This window comes from Hyaena hyaena, unplaced genomic scaffold, assembly GCF_003009895.1.
Source record: "Hyaena hyaena isolate Hyena2069 unplaced genomic scaffold, ASM300989v1 scaffold_70, whole genome shotgun sequence".
Classification (NCBI taxonomy): Eukaryota; Metazoa; Chordata; class Mammalia; order Carnivora; family Hyaenidae; genus Hyaena; species Hyaena hyaena.
The window spans coordinates 3,515,164-3,537,484 of record NW_024080701.1 but is presented as its reverse complement, the minus strand read 5'-3'; the positions used below and the strand labels follow the sequence as shown (position 1 = coordinate 3,537,484).

At 38.2% G+C, this 22,321-nt stretch overlaps 2 protein-coding genes and 1 long non-coding RNA gene across 3 annotated transcripts in view; 1 reads left to right on the top strand and 2 right to left on the bottom strand.

The window, feature by feature from the left end:
* The window catches only part of TMEM62 (transmembrane protein 62), a 42,649-nt gene extending 42,052 nt beyond the window's left edge, over positions 1-597 (bottom strand). The window contains exon 1 of the mRNA XM_039232941.1: positions 590-597. The gene's annotated coding sequence lies outside the window, so the exon portion shown is untranslated. The remainder of the gene's footprint in view (positions 1-589) is intronic.
* A 4,767-nt stretch (positions 598-5,364) lies between these two features.
* Positions 5,365-7,219, bottom strand: LOC120232235. Its single transcript, XR_005528523.1, has 2 exons — positions 7,089-7,219; positions 5,365-5,582 (listed from the first exon to the last, which is right to left on the bottom strand). It is a non-coding gene; the product is annotated as an uncharacterized LOC120232235 (long non-coding RNA).
* Positions 7,220-7,287: 68 nt separating this feature from the next.
* Positions 7,288-22,321, top strand: part of UBR1 (ubiquitin protein ligase E3 component n-recognin 1) — a 137,534-nt gene continuing 122,500 nt past the window's right edge. The window contains exon 1 of the mRNA XM_039232795.1: positions 7,288-7,448. Coding sequence (XP_039088726.1) covers positions 7,368-7,448 — 81 coding nt within the window. The 5' untranslated portion in view covers positions 7,288-7,367. The remainder of the gene's footprint in view (positions 7,449-22,321) is intronic.

Below are 22,321 nucleotides of genomic sequence, written 5' to 3'. Positions count from 1 at the left end.
AAGATGAGGACAGTGGTACCATTCTATAGTTTTTTTCTTTGTTTGCTGCTTCTTTAAAATTTACATTTCCTGGGGTGCCTGGGTGGCTCAGTCAGTTAAGCGTCTGACTTTAGCTCAGGTCATGATCTCGTGGTTCATGAGTTCGAGCCCCGCATCGGGCTCTGTGCTGACAGCTGGCTCAGAGCCTGGAGCTTGTCTTCAGATTCTGTATCTCCCTCTCTCTCTGACCCTCCCCTGCTCATGCTGTCTCTATATATCTAAAATAAATAAAACATTTTTAAAAAGTTTTAAAAAATTTATATTTCTTTTGGTAAGTGCAAAAGCTTGGCTTATATTTCTTGGTTTCCTAAACTAACCATAAGGTAGTAACTATCCTCCTGTCTGAAGGGTCTGGGTTAACTTTTCCACCAAAATATTCCAAAGTAAATAATGATCAATCTAACCAATAAACATTCAACATACTGTAAATGCCTTTTCAAATTTGCATAAGGTATACTGGATTCTCTCTGAACATACTTCATTTTACACCTATGTTCAAACACAGCAACATTCAAGTTGCTGCCATTTAAAAATCATGCTTGAGGGGCACCTGGGTGGCTCAGTCGGTTCAGTGTCTGACTTCAGCTCAGGTCACTATCTCATGGTTTTTGAGTTCGAGCCCCATATCAGGTTCTGTGCTGGCAACCAGACCCTGAAGGCTGCTTTGATTTCTCTGTCTTCCTCTCTGTCTGCCCCTCCACTGCTTGTGCTCTGTCTCTCTCTCTTAAAATTAAAAAAAAAAAAAAAATCATGTTCGAGGGGCACCCAGGTGGCTCTGTCAGTTAAGCGTCTGACTTTGACTCAGATCATGATCTTGCACTTCATGAGTTTGAGCCCCACATTCGTCTCGTTGCTGTCAGCCTGTCAGTGCAGAGCCTGCTTCTGATCCTAACTATGTCATCCTAGGGGTTTGAGAAGAAAGCTAATTAATGTATATTAGTTGTTGATAATACTTCAAGCAGTAAAATGACACCTGAAAAATGACCTAGCCACTTATTTATTCACAAAAGTTATTACGAGCTGATACTAATTTAAAGAATCAAAGAAATTCATACTCCTGTTCTAAAGTAGGTCAAGCCACACCTTGGTCTAGATCAGAAAAGAGCAATGATAATTCGTAAATTTATATCTATTTTATCTGATTCATCCCTGTAAAATGTCTAATGTAAGTATACTAGGATGTTAAGTGTGTGCCAGATACCTGATATTTTTGTTTATTTAATAACAAACATTTAAATCACAACATATGAAGTGGTAAAAGAGACTCAAAAGATTTTTTTCAAATGATTTTTTGATTGGATATAGGGGGGTGAAGTGGTTAAGGACACAAATTTTGAAGCCAGATAGACCTTGGTTTTGAATCCAGGTTGTCATTTAGTAAGCAGGTTTAAAAAAGCAATCTCACTTGTTCCAGCCAGAATTTCCTTGTCTGTGCAGTGGTGATAGTATGAACTACATCATAGGATTATTTCAGAGTTACACTTAAATCTTTAACAAAATAGCTGACATTTCTGTGTATGTGTCTTGGCTTCTGCACTCAAGGAACTAACACATTAGAGGAGGAAATTCAATAGGCCATGAAAAACTGCCTACATAAGGCAGCATGTTATAAATAATATTTGATAGTTAAATTTTAACTATTATTATTGAAAGGTTATCAGGGGCTCAAAGATTCCGCAGGAGGCTAGGAACAGGCTTAGAGAAAAAGCAGAAGCCCAAAGAACTGCAGGAGGCACAACCATCTTTTGCCAAGGATAGTCTGAATGGATATTGCTACCTTAGGATACCAGGCAGGAATGAATTCTGACCATGTCTGGGGACACGGTCTCCCTCCAATAAAACCGCCCATAATGGAAAGACCTACTGCATTAAATAAAGAAAGTGTCACTGGAGGTAGGACAGCCAGAAAGGAAAACAAAACAAAACAAAATGTCCATCTTTAATACTAGCAGGCATTGTACTGAACAATACCAGTCATTGAGGGCTCTAGGTAGAGTGTCTCATAAATCTTCAAAACCATTATATGAGGAAAATAGTCTCATTACTACATCTGTTTTATAGAGAAACCAAGTCTCAGAGAGGTTAATTTGCCTAAGGTCACACAACCAGCAAGTGCTAAAAAAGAAATTCAAATCCAGAAAGTTTGATTCTACAGGCTAAATGTAGAGCTACTAGTCCCTCCAAGAGAAGGGGAAAACCCCATATCTGGCTAGATCAGGAAGACATTATCAAGGAGTACTTTTGAGCTGAATAGACCATCTATTCATCCATCCATCTATCCATCCATCCATCCAGGTATTTAGTATTTTACCTACCAAAAGAAATAGGTAGATAAAAATTTTTTACACAAGTACTAAAAATTTATTGGAAGAAAAATAGAAAATACAGTTAAGGAAAAGGTAGAAAATGAAAATGTCCACATTTTTGCAACCAAAGGATAACCAAGAGTAATATTTTGGTGATTAGTATTCTTCATTAAATATCTATGTGCATTTTTCCTTACAAAATTAGAACCATATTATTTCAGTAACTCGCTTTTTTCACCCAACAATATATAGTGAATATCTTCTTAGGTCCATAAGAACACCTTTTCTTTTTTTTATCTGTAATTTATTTATTTATTTATTTATTTTACAAATAGTTTATTGTCAAATTAGTTTCCACATAACACTCAGTGCTCATCCCCACAAGTGTCCTCCTCCATGCCCATCCCCCTTCCCCCCACATCCATCAGTCCTCAGTTTTTGTCAGCATTCAAGAGTCTCTCATGGTTTGCCTCTCTCCCTTTCCCCCACCATTTCCGCCCTTCTTCTCCCCCTTGTTCCTCCGTCAAGTTCCTCCTAATCCTCCTATACGTGCAAACATATGATATTTGTCCTTCTCTGCCTGACTTATTTCGCTCAGCATAACACCCTCAAGGTCCATCCACGTTGCTACACATGGCCAGATTTCATTGTTTCTCATTGCCATGTAGTATTCCATGGTATAGATAAACCACATCTTCTTGATCCATTCATCTGTTGATGGACACTTAGGCTCTTTCCATGTTTTAGCTATTGTTGAGAGTGCTGCTATGAACATTGGGGTACATGTGCTCCTATGCCTCAGCATTTCTGTATCCCTTGGGTAAATTCCTAGCAGTGCTATTGCTGGGTCCTAGGGGAGTTCTATTGTTAGTTTCCTGAGGAACCTCCACACTGTTTTCCAGAGGGGCTGTACCAGTTTACATTCCCACCAACAGTGTAGGAGGGTGCCCGTTTCTCCACATCCTCGCCAGCATCTAGAGTTCTCTGATTTGCTCATTTTAGCCACTCTGACTGGCGTGAGGTGGTATCTCAGTGTAGTTTTGATTTGTATTTCCCTGATGAGGAGGGATGCTGAGCATCGTTTCATGTGTCTGTGGGCCATCTGGATGTCCCATAAGAACACCTTTTCAAGAGGTGCCTATGTGGCTCAGTCAGTTAAGTGTCCTACTTCGGCTCAGGTCATGATCTCATGGTTCGTGGGTTTGAGCCCCGCGTCGGGCTCTGTGCTGGCAGCTAGCTCAGAGCCTGGAGACTGTTTTGCATTCTGTGTCTCCCTCTCTCCCTGACCCTCCCCTGTTCATGCTGTCTCTCTCTCTCTCAGAAATAAATTAAAAAAAAAAACATTAAAAAAAAAAAGAACACCTTTTCAATAGTGGCTCTTAACTTGTATGGTCTTAGACACTACAACTGGCGACTCCAGGGGTGCCTGGGTGGCTCAGTTGGTTACATGTCTGACTTTTGATTTTCACTCAGGTCATGATCTCATGGTTTCGTGGGTTTGAGCCCCACATCTGCACTGGTGGCGGAAGCCTGCTGGGATTCTCTGTCTCCCCCTCTCTGGTCCTCCTGAACTAGCACTCTCTCTCAAAATAAATAAAAACTTAAAAAAATAAAAAATTCAGGATTCCAAAGATCTTCTGTTTATGTAGGTTTTATCTATTGATATTTTTTTTAAATATTTTTTATGTCTTTATTTTGAGAGACAGAGACAGAGAACAAGCAGGGGAGGGGCAGAGTGAGAGAGAGACACATGATCTGAAGCAGACTCCAGACTCTGAGCTGTCAGCACAGAGCCCCGACGTGGGGCTTGAACCCATGCCTCTATTGATATTTTCTGTATTAGAAACTAAAACTGGGAGTGCCTGGCTGGCTCAACTGGTAAAGCACACGACTCTTAATCTCAGGGTCATGGGTTCAAGCCCCACGTTGGGAGTGGAGCCCACTTAAAACAACAAAACAAACAAAAACTAAGAAATATTTTAAATTAACCGCGAGATCATGACCGAAGCGAAAGTCGGATGCTTAACCGACTAAGCCACCCAGGCGCCACTGAAAATTTCTTTAATAAAGGACAGCTTGGGGGCATCTGACTTAAGCTCAGGTCATGAACTCTCGGTTTGTGAGTTCATGTCCCATGTTGGGCTTTGTGCTGACAGCTCAGAGCTTGGGGCCTCCTTCGGATTCTGCATATCCCTCACTCTCTGCCCCTCCCCTACTTGCTCTCCATCTCTGTATCTCAAAAATAAAGACATTAAAAAAAAAAAGGTTAGCTTGATTCTCATAGCTTCTACTGTGTTCAATCTATTGTGATACATTGTTTTGGTTGAAGTATATGAAAAACAATCTGGCTTCACACAGATGCATAGTTGGAAAGGGGAAGAGTATTTCAACGGCATTTTCATGTAAGTTGATATTCTTTGAGACCACAGTAGAACTGGGAAAATGGTAAAATTTTAAAAAACAATTCAATGTGTAATCTAAAACCATATCAATTAAATTTCTGTACTCTGTAACATTAAAGTCTATTGGTCGATTTAGCAATGCGAATGGATCTTTCACCCATTCTTTATAATACCCTGTTTGTTATTTATAAGATATTGGTTCAATGAGTCATATGGATCTTCCAAATGTCAATATATTCCATTATACATTGTAAAAAAAAAAATCACACAAGTTAGTATTACCAATTTCATTGGGACTTTGTCAAACTCACAGTGGGAGATATGTATGCCACAGCATATTCCTTGGAAATCTCTAATAGTAAAACGGACAACAAAAATTGCTAATTGTTTTCCTTGAAGAGAAAGGCTTACTTGTTCATATTTGAGAAAATGCCTGCCAAATACTAAGTACCTGGATACCTGTTACTTGTTAAGTTAATGTGATATTCCATGTAAAAAATGGCTGGTTCACTTAGCAACTCAAGAGCTTCTCCTCAAGTCAACTATCATACTTTTGAACACAACAAAAAAGGTTTATGTGGGCTTCCCATTTCCTCATACAGAACACTTATAAGGACTGACATTTAATAACATTTTTACTGCTCCATCAAAGACAATGGGAAACAGGTTCTCTCCCGCTTTTTTTTCACTGCAAGAGCATGGTAGTCAAGAAATTACTTCTAGATCACTTTGGTGACTTGCTGAGTTTGGTGCTGATGCTTTTTATTTTGTGCTAAGAGGCCAGCAGTTTCACCCACCATTGCTTCTGCATCAGTTGGTACAAATATCACAGGGCCTAAAAATAAATAAATAAATAAAAGCACATAACTTCTTTGTTATTACTATAAAAGTTTTCATCCCACAAACTTCCTATATTTGGGAAACTCTCAAGGAGTCAGTGTACCACACTTTGGGAATTAATGTTCTACAACATTTTTAATGACTGCAGGGAATTACATTGTATGAGTGACCAAATTTAGCCAATGTCCTTTATTAAGAGCACCTGAGTTGTTTCTGATTTTTCTCCATTACCAGTAATGATGCAGTTTCAACTTCACTTGCATCCTGAATTATATCTTTAGGATACAGCCTTAAAAATGGATTAACTAGGCCAAAGAGTGTACCTTTCAGAAACACTGGCTTCTGGATATTGCATTCTGTAGGTTTACCAGTACACCTGCATTTTATGTAACGAGTATCCTTCCAGCTAACCAACATGGTGGTTACTTTTAAGAAAAAACAGAAACTGACCAAATTTATATCCAATAAACGGAATCCCATTTTGTTTAATTAGCATTTATCTGCTTGTTAGGGTTTTCTCATGTTTATAAAAAATTAGTGAGTTGCATATTTATGTATTTTGCCCATTTTTGTATTGAAATAGTCTTCTTTGGGATTTTACTAGTTTATCTGCCATGAATGTTGTAGACATTTCCTCTCAATTTTTGTTTACTTTTTTACTTTGCATAGTTTATTTTTATACATAAGTTTTAATTTTTGATTAAATTACCTATCAGTCTTTTTATATTTTCTGCTTTTGGTGTCATGCTTTAAGAGGCCTCCTCTGTCCCTATATTGTACAAATATTTACTTTCTTTAGTAGTTAACTTTATTAAGAATTATTTTGATACATATGATGAGGTAAAGATATGATTTAATCTTTTCCCCAATAGTTAGCTTTTAATTCCAGCATGTTAGCTTTATCATTATTTTTTTCTGTTAAAAACATATCATTAAATTTGTAAACAATTTAAAACAATACAGATGAAGCTAAAGTAGCTCTTGACCGAGTTCTTATCCTCAGAGCTATTATTAGTTGTTCCTTTCATGCTTTTTCCCTTTGCATTTAAATGCACATAAGCACAAATATATAGTTTTCAGCAACTTGGGGTTCCCCCCCACTTCACTTAACTCGTACCGTCCCACGAAGATATACCTTGTTCTTTTTAACACCATTGCATGGTGTTCTATAACGCGGATGACCACGTTTATTTTGTCCGCCCACCACAGACGCACGACTACAAGGTTTCAATTTTTCCTTGTTTCTTCACCCAGCTCCCCAAGGCGGATGCAGCTCGAGCTTTCTTGTGCGCATGTGCAAATGTCCATGGGGTACATTCCTAAACATGGAATAGCTTTGAGTGCTTTCTCATTTTGTGGGTTCTAGGGATCCACTGTGGGTACGTAAGAAGACAAACACACTCAGACCAAAAACGTGGATAGAAAGAGATCTAAAACAGGTTCTCACTGCCCCTCTCCCAGTTTTTTTACTTTCAAAATGGACGCTGGATTTATTTTTTACCTCGCAGACGCAACAATTCCCTCCATCAGAACCAAATGCGCAACTATTCAGGCACCAGGCCCTCCGACTAAGAAACTAGGGAAGGAAAACCTCCAGCCGTAAAGTCCGTGACGCTTGCTTCCGGGAAGCGAACCGGAAGCCACTCCTCCATTCTGCGTCAAACCCGACTTCAGGGGCCGTCGTAAAAGTGTCGCCCGCCCAGTGTTTCTTGGGCCGGCCACAGGTTTCCTCTCGTCTCCGGCCGGGGGTCTGGAACTGCGGGTGTCAGTTTCCCTCAAGATGGCGGACGAGGAGGCCGGGGGTGCGGAGAGGATGGAAGTCAGTACGGAGTTGCCGCAGACCCCTCAGCTACTGGCATCTGTAAGTCCTTGTAGGCAAGTTCCTTTTGTCCCCTCCAGTCTCTCCATACCGCGCTCAGGAGGCTGTCGGGCTTCACCCTTTATGGCGGCTCAGGGGAGGGGTAGTCGTATGGATTGATCTGGAAGGAAGCCATCGAATAAAAGTTAGTCATTACCCACATTCCTGCCGGCCAAGTCTACGGAATAGAATGATTTTGTCATTTATTAGTCGTGACGATTTCAAGCATGTCTCTATCCTGAAGTAGAGTTAACTGGTGATGTTATCAGATGGTCAGGTATGGGGGCTAAGACTGGATTGGAGGAAAAGCCGTTTGCCGATAGACGCAGTGCCAACCTCTCTTGATGACAGGAATCCAGGACGCTGCACTTAATGTTATATTGCATAGCTGGTTGGGTGGTGCCTGGTAGTGGCAGGGAATGCTGTCAACTCGTGTCAAGATATGGGGTGTAGGAATTGTAGTCCCTCATTCTAGTATCTGGAGAACCCCAGGCCTAACCCTCATTGGAAGAACCCGTCATCTGTTCTTTCTAAAGGTGAAGAAGAAACTTCCGGACGTTTCAATTCAGAGCATACCACCAATTAATATCGCAGTCTATATTTTGCCCTTGTATTTTTAAAGAATGGGAGTGTAGAGACAGTGAGCAAGTTTGAGTTAATAGTCTGGCTCCAGGGGGAAAGCAGATGAGGAGGATAGGAGATAGATGACAATATTAGGGAGTATTCTGGATGTCTCCGAACATCTAGTGGGGAGATAGACAGGAAATAACCAAATATTGATCGCTGCCTGATGTTAAGAGTTTTATCACTTTGTCTTTATTGCTGCACATAGAAAAGTGTAGGCTATATACCTCTTTCTAAAGTTCTTTGGTTTGTAGTTTTAATAAAAGCATTTTTGGACTGTTTTAATCATGCAGACACTTAAGCGTGGCTGTTTGAGAGAATTACGTGAGCTCCAGAAGAGTCCACCTGAAGGACTGGAGCGACTGGCTGGGAGATAGAGACCAGGTAGGGAGGGAGTTGGAATAAGAGTTTGGCCACCAACTAGAGCAGTGCTTGCAACTGTCCTCCACCTCAAATAGCAGTTCAACCTCACTTCACTGCTGGTGTTGAAGTGACATGGTAAGAAATGAGAAGGTAGGGCAAACTGAGAAGCAGCTGAAACATCTGGTTTTAATGGTAGCTTGTGCTTTTTTACATCCTAGAAGGAGTACAGAAACTGTGTGAACAGAAGTGTTACTGTAATTCTGTATTGCCTAATTTATTTAAAACTTTGATAAATTAATTCCTTCCAGGTGGTATAATAAAACCTCTTCAATCTAGACTCCACTTATTTGTAATTAGAGATTAGTACAGGAATCAAGCTAGAATTATGCTGCAAACTCTTTACTTCAAGAAATACTAGATTTCTTGGGGGCAAGGCTTTGAGTTTTGCAAAGCAATAGGTAGATGCCAAGACAAGTGTTATAGCCTGAGAGAACTCACAGTTTAGTGACACAGATCAGACCAGTGCTCAAAGAATTTTAATACAAGACAGGATGATGTAAGACAGGGTCATCATATCTGGATGAAGACCAGATATCTTTTTACTTTCCTTTTCTTTTTAAAGCTACTGTCTTCAAGTTTATTCTGACAGTAGAGTAAGATACTGGTCTGCCAGTGTACTATGTCTTTGCTATTAATGAAACAAGCTCAGATATTCTTTAACATTTGAATGATTTCGTATTATAAACTACAGTTGGGAGGCAAGGAAAACAAAAATAGTAAGTATGGGACAGTTACAAGGCTTTAGAAGTCTTACTAACTCCATTAGCCTTGTCTTTGGTTATACTGTTTTCTTAAAAAAACAAAAACAAAAAACTTTCTTCTTAAACCCCAGGCCATTTGTCTGTCATATTGCTATCAAAAGCATGGAGGCTCTCAAATTCCTAATCACACCTAACATGCAATTAAGGCGAAATAATTGTTATGAATTATTGGGTATTTATAAAAGACATTGCTTAAGAATCATTAGAGGAATTGATTTTATAGGTCTGAGGTGGAGAATTTTCACAAGCATACCCTATTGATTCTGAAATCCTGGTCTGTGGGACAGTCACACTTTGAGTAAGACTGCTAGACATTTGGAAATTCTTAATATAGAGTTGACAGTTGAGATTGTGGGAAATGGAGATCTTTGAGGAGGAAAGTGTGTGTGTGTGTGTGTGTGTGTGTGTGCACGCACACACACACACTTCCGCATACACACATACACACAGGGACAGACATGGAGGAGAGAGGGAAGGGAGGTAGAAGGACTAGGGATAGGAATGATTGAATTTCAGGGATAGAGCATGGAAGAAGAACCAAAGAAAGACCTAGAAAGGGAGCAGCCAAGCAGGTAAGAGGTGAGAGTAGTATGGTGTCATAGGGTATAGTTTCTAGGAGAGAGTGGTTTATTGGGTTCAGAAGATAAGGACTGAGAAAAACTGGGAATTCAGAGAGTTGGTGGGGTGGTCTGACTGAACTTCTGCTTTCTGTCTTCTTTGACTGGATTTTCTTTTTTAAGTCCATCTCAGATGTCTCCTAGCATGGTACTAACATCTTTTCTTTTCCCGGTCAACACACTCTGCCTAAGTGATTTCTTCCACTACTGTGCCTTTACATACCATGCGTTCAGTTCCCAGATTTATATCTCTAGGTCATCTCACTTCTGAGCTCCAGAATCACAAATCCAACTAACTGCCTACTTGACATATCCACTTGGATGTCTGATAAATATTTCAAACACACAGCAATTATGGAGCTACTGCTATAACCCAAGCCTTAGCTGATGGTGACTTGTACTAGAGAGAGATATCGCTGAAGATAAAGAGAAGTGGACAGATTTGAGAAAGACTTTAGAAGTATAGTAGAAGCAAAAAGATTTGCTTATGGATTAGGCCTGAGGATAAAAGGGAAGAAACAAATGATGTCTGGATCTACAGTTTTTGGTTTAAATATTCATGGCTGTGGCTGTGTCATATTCTGAGAGAGAGGACCAGGTTTGGGGAGGGAAAAGGAGGGAGGCCAATTGAGAATTTTGTTCTCCCTGTCTCATGACACTTCCATAATAGCTCTTGAACACAAACAACTCTCTCTCTCTCTCCACTCCACCTCTCTAGTCCTATCACCATCTGTTGCCTAGGCAACTGCAATGGCCTCTTAGCTGGTCTCTTTGCTTCCATTTCTGCCCTCTTCCAGTCTAGTTTGCATAGATCAGCCAGAATAATCTTTTTAGAACTAAACCAGATCATGTCAGTCTTCTGCCTAAATCCTTCAGTGGTTTCCCATTTTATTTGGAATAAAATGTAAACTCATTAGAAGTCTTTCAGGATCCTGTGTGATCTGACCCCTGCATCTCCCCCTCATTTCCTGTTATTTCTTTCCATTCACTATAAGCAGTACTGCCCTTTTAGTTTCTAAATCAACCACAAGATCTATCTTGCTTCAGGACTTGTGCTTTCTTTTTGTTGCTTACTGTTCTTTTTTCCTGGAGTGTTTTTCCTCTGCTTTTTCTTGATACTTACCAAGTCTAAAATAGATAGATTCCACTTATCCTTCTCTGTGAAACCACCCTATTTATTTCCTTACTGCACTTACTATGATTTGTAATTAGTATGTTGTCTTTATTTGCTTATTTAAATATCTGTCACTCCTGTCTGAATGTAAGCTCCATGAAGGCGAGGATTATGTCTGACTTGTTCACTGATATATCCTAGTATGTGCTTGAAATAGCAGGTATTTACATATTCTTAATGAATAACTGAGGATCAGCCTCAGTGATTTAGTATAATGAGTAGTGATTGGGGGAGGGAAGTTGTGGATGGAGGATGGGAAGAGAAATGAGGGGGCTTATTAGGGTGGAGGCTGATGTTAGAGTTCAGGCTGAATGTGGCATGGAGAAGAGGGTGTAAGAAATGCCACAGCAGGAATTCTGGGGGGAATTGGTGGTATTTGAGGTGTTAAAGGTTATGATGTTGACATAAGTGAAAGAACTGAACATTATGCTCAGTAAGGGGTTTTGGAAGATTAACAATAGAATTCCCCTATGACCCAGCAATAGCACTGCTAGGAATTTACCCAAGGCATACAGGAGTACCGATGCATAGGGGCACATGTATCCCAATGTTCATAGCAGCACTCTCAACAATAGCCAAAACATGGAAAGAGTCTAAGTGTCCATCATTGGATGAATGGTTCAAGAAGATGTGGTTTATCTATACCATGGAATACTACATGGCAATGAGAAAGAATGAAATCTGGCCATGTGTAGCAACATGGATGGAACTTGAGGGTATTATGATGAGCCAAATAAGTCAGGCAGAGAAGGAGAGTTACCATATGTTTGCACGTATAGGAGGATTAGGAGGAACGTAACGGAGGACTGTGAGGGAGAAGAAGGGGGGAAATAGCGACGGAGAGGGAGGGAGGCAAACCATGAGAGACTCTTGAATGTTGAGAACAAACTGAGGACTGATGGGTATGGGGGTGAGGGGAAGGGGGCCGATGGGCATGGAGGAGGGCACTTGTGAGGATGAGCACTGGGTGTTATATGGAAACCAACCTGACAATAAACTATTAAAAAAGGAAAAAAAAAGTAAGGGGTTTTGGAGTTTGAGAACATGGAGACATATCAGGTTTTGTGATGGTAGAACCAGGTTAGATGAGTCTCTGTTGTGTTCCTAGAACACCCTTTTCATACTTCTGTTGTATGCAGCATGTCTCAGGCTGTCCTCAGCATTGCCTGTTCACTGTCTGTGTTTCCTTCTAGATAGTAAACTTCTTGAGAGCATGAACTGTTTCTTGTTCATATTTATGTTTCCAGTACCTAACACATTGCTTCAAAATTTTTATTGATGCATGCATGAATGAACTAATGAATGAGAAGACATTAACTGAGATGGAGTGGAGGTGGAGGTAATAGGAGTTGAGGAGGCTAAGAGATAATGAGGCTAAAAGGTTTAAAATTGAAAGGGAAATTTTTATTTATTTTAATTTTTTTTGAAATTAACATTGAGATATACTTTATGTACCGTAAAGTGCTTCCATTGTAAGCGTATCGGCTGATGAGGCTTAACAAATGTGTGCACTTGTGTAACTGTTACTAAATTGGGATGTGGAACATTTCCATTACTCCCAAAATTATATTGTCCCCAAATGAGGGGATCTTAGTTTTTTTTTTGGTTTTTGTTTTTTATGTTTAATATTGTTTGTGCAATAATCGTTATGAACATCAAGGAAAAAATACCTACAATCTTATATGTGTCTGGATATTTAATGGGTAAGAATTTTTTTGATAGTTGACTTTAAAATGCTGAGATGGGGGTCACCTGGGTGGCTCAGTTGGTTGGGTGTCCGACTTTGGCTCAGGTCATGATCTCACGGTGTGTGGGTTCGAGCCCTGCGTCAGGCTCTGTGCTGACAGCTAGCTCAGAGCCTGGAGCCTGTTTCAGATTCTGTGTCTCCTTCTCTCTCTGACCCTCCTCTGCTCACGCTGCCTCTCTCAGAAATAAATAAAACATTAAAAAAAATTATAAAATCCTGAGATGGGGTGCCTGTCTGGCTCAGTCTGAAGAGCCTGTGACTCTTGATCTCAGGATTGTGAGTTTGAGCCTCACATTGGATGGTAGATTATTTATAAAAATTGGAACCTTGGGGTTAATTGGTTCAGCATCCTGACTTTTGGTTTCACCACAGATGGTGATCTTACAGTTGTGAGACTGAACCCTGAGCCAGGCTCCATGCTGATCATGGAACCTTCTTCGGATTCTCTCTCTCCCTCTCTCTGCCCCTCTCCTGCTCATGCTTGTATGTGTGCACTCTCTCTTTCTCAAAATAAATGAATGAACATCTAAAAAAATAAAAATAAAAGTCTTAAGAAAATAAAATACTGAGATAGTAGATGAAGGAATAAGAAGTTATGTGTTATTTTCAGTGGTGGTGATATCCCTTAGAAATTGGAATATTTATATCATTTTAGGCCAGAGCATAGCTTTCTGTAGTAAAGACATATTTAGAAGAAGAAAACTAGGATGAAAACCAAGGTCTCTTGAGTGCTGACTGAAGTGCTTTGTCACCACATCATAGGAGGGCATAGTGCCTATTGTTTTTTTCATCACCATCTCCTAATTCCTGTTGTGGGCAACTAAGGAAAATTCTAATTTTCAGTATCACACTCTACAGACTCAAACATCAAGCTGAGGTCTAAAACTGCAGGTCAGAGTGATAGGTACAGTGTCACTACCTGTAATAGTCTAGGGAAGAATAGTGATTTAGTGTTGATGAGCTGGTGCTGATGATTGACTGTTTATGTTTTAATAGCAGACATCATCCTGCAAAATAAAGAGGGTTTTGTCCTCAGTATTGCAGAGAGGGACTGGATAGATAGGTGTATAAATTAGTAATGTAGGATGAAGCTCCTGCCCATGTGGGCTGACCTTGAGGATCATTTCAGATTTCCCTTGCCATCATTTTACCCCCTTCTCTACAAGTGTTAATCATACACTGTGCTCTGTGAAAGTTTTCTTTAAGCTTTAACTCATTGCATCAGATGACTAAAGACAAAATATTAAGACCTCTGTAGTCTCAGGTGATTTACTCTGAATTCCTGTGTGTTCTTTTAAGGTATTCTGAGTTAACATGCCTCCTATTGAAGAAACAATTGTTATTTGATGAGTTTATTTTTTAAAAGTATTTGATATAGCCTTTTTAAAAAAGTTTATTTTTTAGGGTGGGGGATGGCTTGAGAGAGAGGGAGAGAGAATCTGAATTTGGCTCCACACTGTCAGTGCAGAGCCCGAACTGGGCTCTCACAGACCGTGAGATCATGACCTTGGCCGAAATCAAGAGTCAGATGCTTAACCAGCTGAGCCACTCAGGCGACCCTGGAGCAGCGTTTTTTTAAATGTTAAGTTGCACCTTATAATAAGTTAAGTGCTTATGGAAATATGCTGCACTAGATAAATGTTAGTGAATGACTGTAGAAGAGTTATTGTGCTTCCCTAAGTGCCTCTTTGGTATCCGGGAATGATATAGGCCCTGTCGAGAATGGAGTCTGCTGTTAATCACTTGAATGTAATAAGTCTCCTAATAGTTTACTTAATGCCATTCTTCAGAATAAAGTCTATTTGACTTGTTTGGAGGAGTGGGGCTTAACCACTTGCTCTGTCTTTATGGACTACTTGCTCTGTCTTTATGGACTACCTTTTAAAATGCCTTTGAACTTTTGGTATTTATGAGAAGCTAGAATGACTTGAGAACACAAAAATCTATTAATTTATCCATTATTTATTTTTATCCATTATTATTTATTCATTAAATATTTTTTTAAGTTTCTGCCTTGAAGATTTCACTATTTAAGTTTATCTATTTATTTTGAGAGAGAGGGAAAGCATTAGTAGGGGAGGGGCAGAGACAGGGGAAGAGAGAATCCCAATCAGGCTTCCTTGCACGGAGCCTGATGCAGGGCTTGTGATATCATGACTTGAGCCAAAATCAAGAGTCAGCATTTAACCAACTGAGCCAGGTGCCCCATCCATTTACTTTTATATACACACATACTGTACCTTGTAGTCTAAAAAAGAATTTTAGTTTATTTGCAAATATATTTTCAATAGAGTAGAAAGAGAATATGAGATGTGTACTCCACAGTTTAGAAAAGCAGATTTCATTCATCCAAAGACTTTAAGGAGAGCCTTAAAGAAAATTGGAGCTAGAAAATTGGAGCATGAACCTACGATTAGAGAAGAAAAAGGCTTACAAGAGATTGGATGCTTTCAAAAGCTAAATTTTGACAGGATGCTTGTTTATTATCTTAATAGAAAAGAAAAAAGAGGGGCCTTTTTTGTTATATGACTTTGTATTTGACCCTGGGTTATTTTATCAAAGGCCCTGAAGGCATAATATACTTACTTATCATATTTGTATACGACACAAAGCTGTCAGGGATAAGAAATACATTCTAGAACACACACAAAATAAATCTCCGTAGGCTGAATATTATATCAAAACTGACAAAATGGAAGTTAATTGTGTTGAAAATATAATCTTATACCTAGGACTAGATATTTGTGTATAGGACCAAATCTCTTATATGCGAACAATCTAAAGGTTTTGGTTATCTGCAAACTCACTAAGTCATAATGAGATATGGCTACCAAAAAAAGAATGTGATTATTAAAGAGCAGTTTAGTGCCCTGGATAAGGAAGGTAAGAAACAGTCCACATCTCTGTACAGAGACATGTTGGTGATGTTCCATAAAAGTAATCAACATGGAGAATGGTCTGAACACCACGTCATTAGAGATGGCCAAATGTCATTTCTAGGGATGGACAGATTTCTTTAATTTCTATGTTCTAGTGTAGTCCCAGAATGAAGAGACTGATGAGAGATTTAATGGTTATCTTCATTTATTTGAAAGAGCAGATTAAATTATACTGGATTATTTCAGACAGCATAGAATAAAAGTTATAGGAAGGTAGATTTTGTGTTAATTATGAACCGTAAGAATGGACATGGGCTCAGAGGAAGTATTCAGACAGGATTAGGGAACTGATTATCAAGTAGGGTTTTTATTATTTACTTGTTTTTAAGTTTTATGAATCTGTCAAATAGTATTACAAGAAAACTGTGTAACCAAAAGATTTCTTGGTACCTGGAGATATTCCAGTTACACTAATCCAGTACTTACATGAACAATTCTAGAGCCTCCAGATTCTGTTACTACTTTAAAACAGAAGAATTAGAAAAAGAGTTACAGGGCCTCTGAAGCCTGGTAGAATGTCAGGCAGTTGTCTAAGGAAGGCCAAGTTGTGATTTGAACAAAAGTAACCTATTAAAATTAAGTTTCTTTTTCATAATGATGTTCCCAAGCCAGTATCCAAGTCCTTGGGTCAGAATTGAGAACATATCTTTAATCTCCATGGGTATGAGGAAAGTGTTTGGAATGTTTGGGAATTTAAATGTTGTGAGAACTTGTTTTTAAAGAACAGTGAGTTAGGAAAGCCTTCATTTAACTCCAAATGTTGGAAAAAAAATTTCCTTCTGGACCTTGAAATTAAAAATTCTTAATTTTATTCTTATTTCAAATGGGTAAGAATACTAAAAACAACCAAACAAATGGGAAAATCAAGCCTACTCCAGGCACCAATAATCCCTGAACGTGTCACCCAGTAAAATACATCCTGTGTTGTTTTTCTTATCTGGAGAAAAAGACAAATCTTAGTCAAAAAAGATTTCCCATAGATATGGCAATCATCTATGAAAAAGCCTTCATAAAAAAGTAAAATTACACTTTATCTCTTATAAGAATCTTATAGTTTTAGAAGACTTAATGCCAACATTTGCTTTGTTCTCTCTAGCAAGAAGTCCATAACATTCGGCAATGACTGAGAACTTTTATTTTTTTTATTTTTTATTTTTTTAAATGTTTTATTTATTTCTAGGAGAGAGAGAGAGAGAGACAGCATGAGCAGGGGAGGGTCAGAGAGAGAGGGAATCACAGACTGAAACAGGCTCTAGGCTCTGAGCTGGCAGTCAGCACAGAGCCCGATGCGGGGCTCGAACCCACGAACCGCGAGATCATGACCTAAGCGAAAGTCGGACGCTTAACCGACTAAGCCACCCAGGCGCCCCATGACTGAGAACTTTTATTAAGTACTTGTAGTAGGCCTGTGGGGATACAGGGATTTGGAAGGCAATGGCTCTCCCCTCAAGGAATTTATAGCCTTGCTGGAGAGGCTAAGTGTGCATATACAATGATAACTAATCTTATTTGTCAGAGGTATAGGTACTGAACGAGTACCTTCTTTAGGAAGTGCTGTATTGGAGTTACAGGGGAGAAGAATTTTCTTAGGCTGATCATTGAAGCATTCACAGAGGAGGGCCTTGAGCTAGATGGACCTTAAGGAATAAAACCTCATGGGGATAGAACAGTGAAGAGCTACTGGTAAAATCACTGGAGAGGGCATTAAAGGCATCAACACCCAGATATTCTGCCCAAATCAGCCAACAATATAAAGATAACATTTTAAAATATTAGTTCTTCACACTAAGACATGCAATGACTAAGACATTTGGAAGAAAAAAATAAAAACAAGGCAAAACTATGTTACTTGTTTTGTTTTACTAACAAAGTGGAGTTGATTAGTCTGGAGGGCAGATTTAAAAGAACTGTGTACTTATATTTGGTTGTAGAGTGAGCACTGAACTCCAGGAGTTAGGTTGCCTAAAATCTGTTCCTGGCTCTGATACTAATTGGCTATTTGATCTTGGAAAAGCCAGTTTACTTCTCCCTGTGACTCAGTTTTTTCATATGTAAAATGAGAGACCTGAACTAGAAGATCCCTTTGGTTTTGGTGACTGTCAGATTTCTCATGTTCCTCTAAGTATTTGTCAAAAACTTGAAAGGAACTAATTCTCTGACTTCCCATAATATAGGTAACACAGAAAAGTTTTTTGTTTGGTGTATTGCAGTAAATATCCAGGATTTTTGGTTATGTTTTTCATTTAGTACTGCTTGGAGAAAATAACCTCAGGTATACCATAGAACATTAGATATTCTCTATTTCACAGTTACAGTTGTTGCTACATTTCTGGAGAAAACAAGCTATTGGTCTGTTGAGTACCCTAGAAGAGTTGGAGTTAGAATACTGGAATGTAAGGTATAGATTTTTTTTTAGTTTTTGAGGTTTTAGTAAAATATCTTTAAGTTTACAATTGAAAAAAATCCCCCCATATGGAAAATATCACTAAGAATATTATTCATATACAGTAAGCAAACATACAGATTCCATGAAAATATGCTAAAATCTCACTACCCACTGCTGTTAATATGTTAGTGCATATTCTTCCTGATTTTTACCCTCATATAAATACATATAGTATTTAACCAAAATAAGATTTTATATGTACTGTTTTGGAACCTGCTCTACTAACTTATACATTATTAATGCCTTTCTGTATTAATAAATAAACATCTTCAGTATTGGTTCTTTTTCTTTTGAAGTCATTTTAGACTTACAGAAAACTTACAGAAATAACACAGTTCTTTTATATCCTTCACTCATGCATTCCCTAATGTTAGGCATCTTACATAACGATAGTGTATATCAGGGACAGGAAACTAATGACACCAACTAAACTGTGGACTTTATTTGAATTACACGAATTTTCCCACTAATACTGTTTTTCTGTTCAGGATCCTTTACAGGATCCCATATTACATTTAGTTATTATTTATCCTTGATCTCTTCCAGCCTGTAACTTTGTCTCAGTTTTCAGGTTTGTAACAGTGTCTTGGTCTTGCCTTGTATTTCTTTAAAAAAAATTTTTTTTTAATATTTGTTTATTTGAGAGACAGTGACAGAGCGAGCACACGCCCTCAGGCATAGAGCACAAGTGGGGGAGGGGCGGAGAGAGGGAGATGGGATCTGAAGCGGACTTCTTATTATGAGTGCTGAGCCTGATCAAGAGTCAGCCACTTAACCAACAGCCACCCAGGCACCCCATCTTGCCTTGTTTTTCCTGACAACCTTGACATTTTTTAAAGAATATTGAACAGTTATTTTGTAGAATGTTCCTCAATTTGGATTTGATGTTTTCTCATGATTAGAATGAATCTATGCATTTTTGGCAAAATAACAGTACCATAACCTTATCAGTGTATCACATTAAGGGATTCTTGGTATCAGTATTCTTATTACTGGTGATATTTATCTTAATCACTTGGTTAAACTGGTATCTGCAGAGTTTCTCTAAAGTTGTTATCTTTTTTCTTTGTAGTTATTAAGTGTCTTCAGGAAGATATTTTGAAACTGTTTGACATCACCTTAAATGGATATAAAATATCTTACAGATTTTTTAGTTTTTTTCTTAATTGCTAAAGTATTGACACTTGTGTAAAAAAAGTCGAACAGTATAACATTGTTTCAAGTAAAATGTGAAAATCCCTGGATTGTCTCCCCAGTTCCTTCTCTCCATGTAACCACTGTTAAAAGTTTGGTGTTTTTTCTTCCTGACCTTTGTCTGTGTTTAGGAAAGTATATGTATAGATGTACATGAGTATATGTTGAATTAGAAAACCTAGATGTGTAGAATTTTTTCAAGTCTATATGATTTAGTTCTTTTTAAAAATGAAGTTAATGTTATTTCAAACTTGCTTTCTTCATTCTACAGTATTTTATGACATTCTGACTGCATAGAATGGTATGGATTTACCTTTCTTTATTGATAGACATTTAGGTGGACCTCATTTTTTCAGGTACAAGTGACATTATAGGAATACCATGATATATATATCTTTGCACAGTGGGGCAAGAATGTCTACATGATAGATTGCACAATTTCTTAAGCTATTTCCCTATTGATGGACATTCAAGATTTTAGTTTACTGTTGTTATGAATAACTTTCTACATGTAAAGTGTAGATTGAAAAAGCTTTAAAATGATTTTTTAGTCTTATATATAGTAAAAAATAAAATAGTAAAACAGGCTATATAAGGAAAAATAAATCGTTTTCAGAGCTCTTCCTACTATAATTTATTTTGAATCCTTTCAGAGATTTTCTATGTAAATGTAAGCATATATAACTATGTCTCCTTCTTTTTGTTTTTTTCTCATTTCCCTTTATAAGTGGTAGCATATACTCACTGTTATGTATCTTTTGTTGTTTATTTAACAGTTTAACTTGAAGAATTTTCTGTATCAGGAAATACAGATCTGTGGCCTCTGCTTTTTATACTGGCTACTTTGAATTTACGTATCATGATTTATTCAACTCTTATTGAGAGACATTTAGGTTGTTTCTAGTCTTTTACTATTATAAATAATGCTGCAAATAAAATACTTTTATTTCTTGTATTTCTGCTCTTATTGCACATTTGAGTTTAACCAAGGAATAAATTACTAAAAGTGGGAATTCTGGGCAAAGAATATTTAAATTTAAAATTTTAGGGGTACCTGGGTGGCTTATTTGGTTAAGCGTTCGACTCTTGATTTCGGCTCAGGTCATGATCTCATGGTTTGTGAGTTTGAGCCCCATGTCAGGCTCTGTGCTAATATGTGGACCCTGCTTGAGATTCTCTCTCTCCCTCTCTCTCTCTGCCCCTCCCCTGCTTATGTGCTCTCACCTTCTCTCTTTCTCTAAATAAATAAATAAAAACATTAAAAAGTTTTTTAAAAAAATAAAATTTAATAATTATCTCAAAATTTCCTTTCAGAGAGGATGGGCTACTTCAATTCCTATGATAATACCTAATTTTAACATAATGTATTTTCCATAAAAATTTTTTAAGTTTTTATTTTAATTATAGTTAGTTAACATACAGTTATGTTAGTTTCAGGTGTATATAGTGATTCAGCACTTCCATACATCAACTTGTGCTCATCGTGACAAGTGCACTCCTTTTTTTTTTTTTTAAATCTTTATTTATTTTTGAGAGAGGGAAGAGGGACAGAGAAAGAGTGTGAGTGTAGGAGGGGGCAGAGAAAGAGGGAGACACATAATCTGAAGTAAGCTCCAGGCTCTGAGTTGTCTGCACACAGCCCTATGTGGGGCTTGAATTCACGAATCATGAGATCATGATGTGAGCTGAAGTTGGCCACTTAACTGACTAAGCCACCCAGGCACCTCAAGTGCACTCCTTAATCCTCATCACCTATTTCACCCATCCTCTCACTCCTCTCCCCTCTGGTAACCATCAGTTTGTTCTTTATAGTTAAGAGTCTGTTTCTTGGTTTGTCTTTTTCTTTCTCTCTCTTATCTTTTTCCCTTTGCTTGTTTGTTTCTTAAATACCACATATCAGTGAAATTATATAGTATTTGTCTTTGACTAATTTTGCTTAGCATTATACTGTCTAGCTGCATTCATGTCATTGCAAATGGCAAGATTTCATTCTTTTTTATGGCTGAATAATACTCTAGTGTGTGTGTGTGTGTGTGTGTGTGTGTGTGTGTGTGTGTGTGTGTATGTATAAATATACCACATTTTCTTTACCCATTCATCAATTGATGAGCATGTGGACTGCTTCCATATCTTGGCTATTGTAAATAATGCTCCCATAAACTTAGGGGTGTATATATCCCCTCAAATTCATGTTCTTGTGTTCTTTGGATAAATATCCAGTAGTATGATTGCTGGATCATAAGGTTGATCTATTTTTAGCTTTTTGAAGAACCTCCATACTGTTTTCCATAGTGGCTGCACCATTTGCATTCCTACCAACAGTGCAAGAGGGTTCCTTTTTCTCTACATCTTTGCCAACACCTGTTGTTTCTATGTTGTTGATTTTAGCCATTCTGATGGGTGTGAGATGATAACTTACTATGGTTTTGATTTGCATTTCCCTGATGATGAGCAGTGTTGAGCATCTTCTTTTTAATGTTATTTATTTTTGAGAAACAGAGAGACAGAACCTGAGTGGGGGAGGAACAGAGAGAGAGGGAGACACAGAATCCAAAGCAGGCTCCAGACTCTGATCCGTTAGCACAGAGCCCAATACAGGGCTCAAACCCACCAACCGTGAGATCATGACCTGAGCCAAAGTTAGATGCTCAACTGACTGAGCCACCCAGGCACCCTGGTGTTGAGCATCTTTTGATATTTCTGATGGACATCTGTATGTGTTCTTTGGAGAAATATTTGTTACATTAAAAAAAAATCGTTCACCACAAGTAAGTGGGATTTATTCCTGGTTTGCAAGAGTGGTCTGGTATTCACAGATCTATCAATGTGGTACAGCACATCAATAAGAGAAAGAATAAGAACTATACAATCATTTCAGTAGGCACAGAAAAAGCCATTTGACAACGTACAATATACATTCCTAAAAACCCTCAACAAAGGTAGGTTTAGAG